The sequence below is a fragment of the Oncorhynchus gorbuscha genome, linkage group LG14, assembly GCF_021184085.1.
Source record: "Oncorhynchus gorbuscha isolate QuinsamMale2020 ecotype Even-year linkage group LG14, OgorEven_v1.0, whole genome shotgun sequence".
NCBI lineage: Eukaryota > Metazoa > Chordata > Actinopteri > Salmoniformes > Salmonidae > Oncorhynchus > Oncorhynchus gorbuscha.
This window is the reverse complement of record NC_060186.1, coordinates 16,288,362-16,298,706: the sequence shown is the minus strand read 5'-3', so window position 1 is coordinate 16,298,706 and position 10,345 is coordinate 16,288,362. Positions and strand designations below refer to the sequence as shown.

Sequence of the window (10,345 nt, the reverse complement as noted above, 5' to 3'; positions counted from 1 at the left end):
ATCCCTACGTGAAGATCCACCTGATGCAGTGGGTTCTAACCTGGCCCTCTCTTCTTTCCTCAGATCCCTACGTGAAGATCCACCTGATGCAGTGGGTTCTAACCTGGCCCTCTCTTCTTTCCTCAGATCCCTACGTGAAGATCCACCTGATGCAGTAGGTTCTAACCTGGGCCTCTCTTCTTTCCTCAGATCCCTACGTGAAGATCCACCTGATGCAGTGGGTTCTAACCTGGCCCTCTCTTCTTTCCTCAGATCCCTACGTGAAGATCCACCTGATGCAGTAGGTTCTAACCTGGGCCTCTCTTCTTTCCTCAGATCCCTACGTGAAGATCCACCTGATGCAGTAGGTTCTAACCTGGCCCTCTCTTCTTTCCTCAGATCCCTACGTGAAGATCCACCTGATGCAGTGGGTTCTAACCTGGCCCTCTCTTCTTTCCTCAGATCCCTATGTGAAGATCCACCTGATGCAGTGGGTTCTAACCTGGGCCTCTCTTCTTTCCTCAGATCCCTACGTGAAGATCCACCTGATGCAGTAGGTTCTAACCTGGCCCTCTCTTCTTCTTTCCTCAGATCCCTACGTGAAGATCCACCTGATGCAGTGGGTTCTAACCTGGGCCTCTCTTCTTTCCTCAGATCCCTACGTGAAGATCCACCTGATGCAGAACGGGAAGAGGCTGAAGAAGAAGAAGACGACAATCAAGAAGAACACCCTCAACCCTTACTACAACGAGTCCTTCAGCTTTGAAGTGCCATTCGAGCAAATCCAGGTAATGGTGTTGTACATCCCCATGCACATCTTGGGAGTTCTCCATGTTGTTGAAGCATTAAGACTAGATCTAATTGAGCTCAGTCATAAACCACCAAGTCAAGTTTTTTTTAAAGAATACTTCAAATAAGACTTAGTGCCAACACCGAGACAAATGACAAGGAGATTGTGTTCAAAGCTTGTGGCTACTAAGAGTGATTTGGTGGCTTGAAATTAGCGTGTGAATGTGTGATCCTTAGCCTGTACGGGATAATCAGTCTTAGGCTCTATTCATCACGGGCCCGATTCAGACTTAGTAAATGTACGCGTTTCCTATGCACTTCTCACTAGTCAGTATTCATACTTAATGCAGGTGTGTAATGCATTAGTGTACCTTTAATTGTTATTTTATCAGAATATAGGGAACAATGAAAGAAAACCATCTACAGTTGAAGTCGGAAGTTTACATACACTTAGATTGGAGTCATTAAAACTAGTTTTTTTCTTGTTAACATACTATAGTTTTGGCAAGTTGGTTAGGACATCTACTTTGTGCATGACACAAGTCATTTTCCCAATAATTGTTAACAGACAGATTATTTAACTTATAATTCATTGTATCACAATTCCAGTGGGTCAGAGGTTTACATACACAAAGTTGACTGTGCCTTTAAGCTCTAAGCTTGGAAAATTCCAGATAATGATGTCATGGCTTTGGTAGCTTCTGATAGACTATTTGACATCATTTGAGTCAATTGGAGGTGTACCTGTGGATGTATTTCAAGGCCGACCTTCAAACTCAGTGCCTCTTTGCTTGACATCATGGGAAAATCAAAAGAAATGAGCCAAGACCTCAAAGAAAAAATTGTAGGCCTCCACAAGTCTGGTTCATCCTTGGGAGAAATTTCCAAATGCCTGAAGGTATCACGTTCATCTGTACAAACAATAGTATACAAGTATAAACACCATGGGACAAAGCAGTCGTCATACCGCTCTGGAAGGAGACGCGTTCTGTCTCCTAGAGATGAACGTACTTTGGTGCGAAAAGTGCAAATCAATCCCAGAACAACAGCAAAGGACCTTGTGAAGATGCTGGAGGAAACAGGTGCAAAAGTATCTCTATCCACAGTTAAACAAGTCCTATATCGACATAACCTGAAAGGCCGCTCAGCAAGGAAGAAGCCACTGCTCCAAAACCACCATAAAAAAGCCAGACTACGGTTAGGGACAAATATCGTACTTTTTGGAGAAATGTCCTCTGGTCTGATGAAACAAAAATAGCTTTGACTTTGTTGTCCTTTAGCCATTTTGCCACAACTTTGGAAGTATGCTTGGGGTCATTGTCCATTTGGAAGACCCATTTGCGACCAAGCTTTAACTTCCTGACTGATGTCTTGAGATGTTACTTCAATAAATCCACAGAATTTTCACACCTCATGATGCCATCTATTTTGTGAAGTGCACCAGTCCCTCCTGCTGCAAAGCTCCCCCACAACATGATGCTAACACCCCCGTGCTTCACGGTTTGGATGGTATTCTTTGGCTTGCAAGCCTCCCCCTTTTTCCTCCAAACATAGCGATGGTCATTATGGCCAAACAATTCTATTCTTTTTTTAATCAGAACCGAGGACATTTCTCCAAAAGGTACGATCCAAAAGGTACAAAGTTGCAAACCGTAGTCTGGCTTTTTTTATAGCGGTTTTTGAGTAGTGGGCTCTTCCTTGCTGAGTGGCCTTTCAGGTAATGCCGATATAGGACTCGTTTTACTGTGGATATAGTACTTTTGTACCTGTTTCCTCCAGCATCTTCACAAGGTCCTTTGCTGTTGTTCTGGGATTGATTTGCACTTTTCGCACCAAAGTACGTTCATCTCTAGGAGACAGAACGCCTCTCCTTCCTGAGAGGTATGACGGCTGCGTGGTCCCATGGTGTTTATACTTGCATACTATTGTTTGTACAGATTATTGTGGTACCTTCAGGCATTTGGAAATTGCTCCCAAGGATGAACCAGACTTGTGGAGGTCTACATTTTTTTCCCCCGAGGTCTTGGCTGATTTCTTTTGATTTTCCAATGATGTCAAGTAAAGAGGCACTGGGTTTGAAGGTAGGCCTTGAAATACATCCACAAGTACACCTCCAATTGACTCAAATTATGTCAATTAGCCTATCAGAAGCTTCTAAAGCCATGACATTTTCTGGAATTTTCCATGCTGATTAAAGGCGCAGTCAACTTAGTGTATGTAAACTTCTGACCCACTGGAATTGTGATACAATCTGTCTGTAAACAATTGTTGGAAAAATTACTTGTGCCATGCACAAAGTATTTGTCCTAACCGACTTGCCAAAACTATAGTTTGTTAAGAAGAAATTTGTGGAGTGGTTGAAAAACGGGTTTTAATGACTCCATCCTAAGTGTATGTAAACGTCCGACTTCAACTGTATTTGCATATTTGTCTCAGTTTCAGCACCAACTGGTAGATTTAAAAAAAATACTCTGATCTTGTAGATTATTTAAGCAAATAATAGTGTTAGAAAAGTATGTATGAATCATATTAAACAGGTTTGGAGTGAGTTTACGCACAAAATATATTGATGAATCAAAAATACATATTGTAAAAGTTGACACATTCAAGTTAAATCCATTTAATTATTTGAAGGTAGAAATAGGTGTACTATAGGGGTTGAACAGTAGCCCTAGAAATCTACCCTGATCCTCACTAATCATGGAACTGTATGACAACGGTCCAGTCATTGGGAACCATGTACCAGGTTCCGGGTTTAAACTGCTACGTGTGGTCTGAGTTCCATAATGATTCAAGTAGGCTACATGTCCCAAATGATTGCACAATGTTAGCCTATTATGATCCACTAATGCTAGCGACCCTTGGGAACAACTACACGGACATGAGAGAGGAAAGAAAAGTAAACGGAATAGAATGGAATCATTCAAAATGTAGGCAGCAAATTTAAGGAAACTAACTGCTAAGTGACAGCTAGCAATGTGCAAAAAGCCTGGGTATATAGGTAAAACATTCTACAGCACATACATCAAATTGGCAGATTCAGCCGTACAGAAAGCCTATAGCTTGGGTCTCCAAATTGTATCCATGCAAATTGTGAGGGCACACAAATAAAATCAGATTAACGGCACAGCTATTTACAGCCTACTTCACGGTGGAAAAGGGGCCGCAATACATATGATATTGATTTGATTTTCAGTTTGCTTCCATATGACTGGTTAACATTCGTCTCCATGGATCATAAGGAGAAAAATACATAATCGTCCATGTATTTACAATCCTCTTCTCCAAATGGATTCCTCATTCACCTAGCTCTTATCAATAGCTCTTATCAATTGATAAATGACTGTGCATGGAGAATGCTGTCATTTCTATCAGAAAAAAAGAAAGTACATGCTTTTCCCACTTGGTACCGGCAGGTTCGCTCGACCTTTATTCATGGTTTCATCGCAGGCCAAGGTGGTAGAATGATGAGGGAGTTAAGTCAAGTTCAGAATGCAGTGTATTTGTAGACACACCTCTGCCACACCTTCATTTCGTTGATCTCCACCCCAAATGAAGTGTGTGAATAGAATGCTGTTCTCATGCTCAAGTTCAAGGTCAGAATAGTCATAGAGAGAAAAGTGCATAAAAAGTGAATTATGTTTCCATTTACACACGCTTAACTCAGGCTAGAAATCTCCCCCATATGATTTCTCATTAAATGCCTTCATTTCACAAGTTTAGACAATTGCACAGGGGAGTGGTGAGAAGTAATGCCATTCTCAACACATCCCTGATTACAAGCCTTTGGCGTATGATTACATTTGAACATTCAAATATCTCTTCTTCACGGTGCAATTCAGTACGTTCTTTTATCCAGTGCAATGAAATGTGTATATAGAGTACGGTTTAGTAAGGCGCTCGCAGTTTTTGAGGACAAATTGCTTCATGAGAAAGCACTTTAAAGCTACTAGGCCCAGAGAATTAAAGAAGATAAAGTGCATGCAAATTGGACCAAGGGGGAATTATCTGTGAGCGGGCGTCAACACGCCAGGCATAAAAAAGTAATTGCCTCAAATTGATTTTGCACTTCACAAACCACGAGTTTGGTTCCATGTGTCTCCGCTTCATTTCGCTGCCTAACCCCGCCTAGCCTGTGAGGATGCCAATCGGAACATTCCATACACACTCATTCAAGAGAGGGGAGACAGTGGAGGAAGCCTATACTGCTCAGTACACTCCCGCCTCCACAGAGGGTCCTTCTATTTAAAGGGATAGAACAACCCAAATACATGTGTGCCTGCCGTTGTTATACCTCAAAAGGGATTTGAGGGGGTCAACTATCTCTTTAAAAGCTACTTGACCCCAACTGACAGTCTGAGACTTGGTGCAGCGTTTCATTACATGCTTTGGGAGAACAGTGACTCGGCATCTACACAGGTAGAGCAGTGCCTCTCTCCTCTCTCATGTGGATCGAAACTTAATCAGAGCTCTTAGTGTGCTGATTCATATTCCCTTCCAGCAGATGACACACGGATCACCCCTCATTTCTGAGACACTTTGAATAAACACATGCTGAGGTTGAAAGGTTGACCTCTGAGTGAGATTACAATCTGTTGTGCGTTTGGCTCTGGAAAGATTCAGGACCAGTCTTCAAATGGTATCTACTGCTAATTAGCATGTAGGACTGGCTCTTCAAGGGAGCATATCACTCTTCACTCAAATAGGCCACTCTGTTAGTCAGGAGCATTAGACAGAGTGGAGGTTACACCCACTTGTATTCTAATTGTACTGCTTTTGGAATTTGAGAAATTAGCCAACGTAGGTAGCCGAACACACACCGTCAAAAAATTTGTTGTGCTCAATAGAGGAAGTAGGCTGTCTGGGGACTTGAGACAATATTATTATTCTCTCTTACTTTGGGTGAATACTGAGTGCTCAGCACTACACAAATCATAAAACATCCATGACTATAGTTTGTGAGCTTTAAATCTTACCACTACATTACTTTACTTACCTGTACAGTGTGTGTATCCCGCAAACTCATAATTTCTTCCAATGTCTTCCTCCCTACTTTTCCCCTTACAGAAAGTTCAAGTTGTTGTAACCGTTCTGGACTATGACAAGATCGGCAAGAACGATGCCATCGGCAAGGTCTTTGTGGGCCTCAACAGCTCGGGGACGGAGCTGCGCCACTGGTCGGATATGCTGGCCAACCCCAGGAGACCCATCGCCCAGTGGCACGTGCTGAAGGTGGAGGAGGAGGTGGACGCTCAGCTCTCCACAAAAAAATAGGCAGGGCCCTTTCAGCACCTTCCCCATAGTGCTCTTTAGCCAGTATGTGTAAATACCTCAGTGATATATGAGTCCATCCACCGTCAAACCAATCCAGCCAACACTCATCCTTCCCACCAACCCCATACTACTTGTCTTATCGCCTTCTTTTGTAATTGTCAATGGTTCTTTCAAACCCCTAGGCCCTGATGTTCAGATTTGTGTTTCTATTTGTCAGGTTGGGAGTCCCCGCCCCTGACCTGACTATGTTGTCCATCTCTGCACCCCGATTCCCCCTAACCAAATGCCCCCTTTTAAGCAATATGATCTGTATAGATAGCGCATGACTGAAAGACATTTATTGTACCACAGTTGTATATATCAGTCTGCAGGCAAAAATTATTTCTAATTTATGTTGGTATGTTGTTCCCGTTTCCTAATCGATGTATATCTGGATGTTTTTAATAAGATGTTCTATTTTAAATGATGTAAATGCAGATACAGGAGAGACGATATTATATATTACAGGATAAAAAAATGGACCTTATTGCATTCCAGAGGAAGAAGAAAGCAATTACACCCTGTAAGATGCTAATGGAAGTATAGTCACATTGTAAAGGATGGTGTCTGGCTTTATGTTTACTAATGAACCATTGCAGAGAAAAGTTGAAACACACAGAAAACTAGGCCGTTAACTACTATGGTTTCATGGGGAAAATATATGCTGCTGGATAGTATACAAGCACATGGTTTCTTATACACCTTTTTATACACATTTCTCCATCAGAGGACCTACTTGTTTTGCTTGAAACACAATGTTCTGGAGGATCTCTCAAATCGATGCAAACCGGTTAGCCTTTTTCCTTTTCCTTAAGCAGGGCATCACCTTGTGACACAGTCAGTTACTTTTAAGTGAAATAGGTCCTCATTTGAAAGGCCATCTGTTCGTTAAATTATTATTTATTTTTTTACAGACCGGTCCTCTTAAACCCAAACGACTATTCCACCAACCCCCCTCTGAAACTGACCCGATATGAAATAGAATCAAGGAGTAGCCATTGTGTCCTTAAGCTTGTTGAACAATATTTTGTTAACCGCTTACTTTCAATAGCCTTGTTGTTGGAAACTGATTATGTTCAGGACATTGGAGTCTCAAGGTCTCCAAAGATGGAAAATTGACTTTTAGATGACCATTTTTTAAAATAAATTCAGCTGATTTTTTTGTAAACTGCATGATTTTTGAAACAATATTTGCTATAGGCTGGGATGGGGGGGATCTACCAACACCATGGGGCTGTCTCTTATCATTACATCCCCTTGCCTTCAATCTGTTTCATCCAGATTAAAGCTGAAGTCAGTGATTTGATGGGTCAGTATATGATTATTATATTGACTGGAAGTAAAGTGAGTTTCTAAACACTGCCATGTTCAGGGAGGTGGCACATGTAGAGTAACCTTCTCTCCATGCACACTCCCACTAGGTAGTGGTCGTAGCTTTGGTTTATCGGGAACAATGTATTTGGCTGCACAAGGTGCCCTAAATAGCAGCTTTGTGTTGCCTTCTCACAGTGGCAATAGAGCCATGTTATACTGCCAATCTTACTTTCTGTACGGCTACTGTTTTGCACTGTGTCTTTGAACCGGCAATAGCTTGTTGACTTCTTTACACTATGTTGACGGGCCTTAAGGACGCTCAATGCGCAGGGGAGCTTCTGTCCAGGAGCCCGACTGGTTCTTGTTGTTTAATTAAAGGAACAGTACATGAAAGCAACAACCATATAACTGTATCTCTTCGTTGAGTAAACCGTAGTTAGCCAGTTTTCTATTGTTGGCTCTCAGTACAACACCAAGAGAACAATGGGATATAAACAATGACTGTAAAAGTTAATGATCTGCATAGGGGATAATATTAGTTTTTACGTCCTTTACTACGGTCCAATAAGAGGAATAAGTAAGACGCTTGAATCCATGAAATCCGTGAAGTCTCTTATCTTGGAGGAACCTCCATGCATATACTGGATGCTAGCTTCAGGAGTAGCTTCTAAATGTTTTCAATGTCGTTGTGTAGTTGATAGCACTATTATGAAAAAGCTATTTGTCATTCCATAGGCGTCTCTGGGGACAGCTTTGTGTGTCACTGTGACTGCCGTGCGTGCTTAGAGGTGTAGACTTTATCAATAGCGACAAGTTTGTTCTGTAGTGATGTTGTACTGCCATTTCCCTTCCACATGCTGAGAGAGTGCGTGGCATCGTCAGTTCTTATAACTGTGCAGCGGCTGGTTGGTTGATTGACAGGGCTACACACAGGAGTTCTAGAACGTTTTATGGGAGAGCGAGAGTGGTTGGATTCACACAGCATTTTGTTGAGCACTGTGCAATACTTGTATGTTCATCCCATAGTGTTGTGTGGGTTGTGTTTGCCCGAGAAAAAAAATGAATATTTAAAGTTGACTCCTATCAAGTCAGAGGTGTTCCTGTCCAGTGAGATGGTTAGGACACAGCACATGTAGATTCTGTGGTGGTTGGAGTCTGACATCTAAAATCCTTCTGTTAAGGGTTCCCTCCTATCTAGTTAGTTTTTTTCTTGCACACAGATCCAGCATCAGAAATTTCAGGACATATTGGGAATGGGAAATACCAAAATATGACACCCACACACACATGAAAACATTTAAGTGACCCCTCACCCTCTGAAAGTGCATATGTACATATTTTCATCATTTTCCAAAAAGTAATGAATTCATCATATTGAAACGTATCACATCTTGTCATGATAACGTCATCCATCGTTGCATCAACCTGATCTACTATACTATATCTAATTATGATTCTTTTTTTATGAATAAGTTATGTTTACAACCCTGTTGAAAACACTTTTGTATTTGAAATGAAAACTCTGAATGTAAAGAATGGACTGTGTGTTTGTGGTGATTAACTGTGGGATTCGTAGTTGCCACTTTTCTTTCATTGTTGCAGAAATATGTTGATTTGTGTGTGTTTTAATTTATGTATTTAAATACCCTTTTGGGTAGACCTTCCCCGGATAAACTATACATTCCAGAAACATTGAACATACATTTAAATACAGCAGAATGTGCTCTAATGAATTACATTCCCTCTTGATCTATATATTTTTTCATGTAACATATTTATTATGCATCCCTTAAATCATGAATTACAAAAAACACTTGTTTAAATAAAACAAGGATAAAACGTCGGCTCTGTATTTTAATGGGATGAGCAACTCCATAGGGGTACGACTAAATCACTAACGAAAGGCTGTAATCAGTATTTAAAGGGGAAGGAAATCAAAATGCTTCAACAAAAGGAAAGGAAAGCGTCAAACTCTTGAGAGGCGGACACTACAGTAAGAGGCAGCATTACAGGATCAGATTGTGAGGTGTGTAACTCACCACAAGAAAAGCCATTAGCTGCAATGTAATGCTACTTTTACTGGTCCCCCCTACTAAAGTGTGGAAGCAAAACCCCTCACATCCTATTCAAGAAAAGCCCATACATCTCACTGTGTGACCAGAAACATACACGATTCTCTAAAATGACAACAACAAAAAGCCACTCTAACCTTTCAAGACGAAGCTGTGTAGAGTATTAGAGTCTGATGCTGTAGAAAGATCCTAGTTGCCTTTGTGTATATCAACTGCCTGCTTGAGTATTTCTGTGTTGACATTTTCTCTGTAATCTTGTACAACTGTTTGGGCTGTTTTTCCTGCCATATCGCTCGCGGTGACAGCGAGCTGACAGTTACTGTATATTGCTGTGTATACCTTCATTTTTTATGAGGTGTTTTACAGTTTTGTTTCACTTTGTGTAGTGACTCATTCTGTGGAGTTTTTGACTGTTGTTATATAACTTCATATACACAAATGATCAATAAATAGTTTTATTTCCTGTTGATACAGAACCTTTTCAAGTGCTTCTTTTTTTTCCGGATACTGGTTTGGTTCACTTACCAACTTTTCAATTGAATTTTGATGTGCGAGCAGATAATACTGACATTCACATTTTCGACAACATGCCTTCATCAGCATAAGAATAAGAAGCATTGAGTGAATTGAATAATAAACACTGGGTGCTTATAAAACCTAGATTTATTTTCATAATGAGCCAAATCTAGGAAATGCTGTAATCTGTTTAATCAACAGAGACCAGAAAAATGTATAAAAGAGTGTGGCAGTATAGCAGCAACAGCGGCATCTAGTGGTCAAAACCTGGTAAATTCACAGTAAATAATCCAAGTGATTTAAATTACACATTTTTTACGAGGGGAAAAAAACATGTCCAGATTCACAGGGAATACATTACA

General features: G+C 40.9%; 1 protein-coding gene across 1 annotated transcript; it reads left to right on the top strand.

Annotated features, from left to right (window-relative positions):
• Nucleotides 1-434: 434 nt before the first annotated feature.
• Nucleotides 435-9,943, top strand: LOC123994555 (synaptotagmin-1-like). The gene is made up of 2 exons (XM_046297294.1): nt 435-767; nt 5,836-9,943. Exons 1-2 carry the CDS (start codon nt 594-596, stop codon nt 6,040-6,042), a joined length of 381 nt encoding a protein of 126 aa, XP_046153250.1. The 5' UTR covers nt 435-593; the 3' UTR covers nt 6,043-9,943.
• Nucleotides 9,944-10,345: the final 402 nt, after the last annotated feature.

What these genes read in the sequence shown, in the direction of transcription:
- LOC123994555 (XM_046297294.1), top strand. Translation starts at nt 594, where the DNA reads ATGCAGTGGGTTCTAACCTGGGCCTCTCTTCTTTCCTCAGATCCCTAC. An exon ending in TGCCATTCGAGCAAATCCAG is followed by an intron (nt 768 to 5,835) that starts GTAATGGTGTTG and finishes TTCCCCTTACAG; the next exon opens with AAAGTTCAAGTTGTTGTAAC.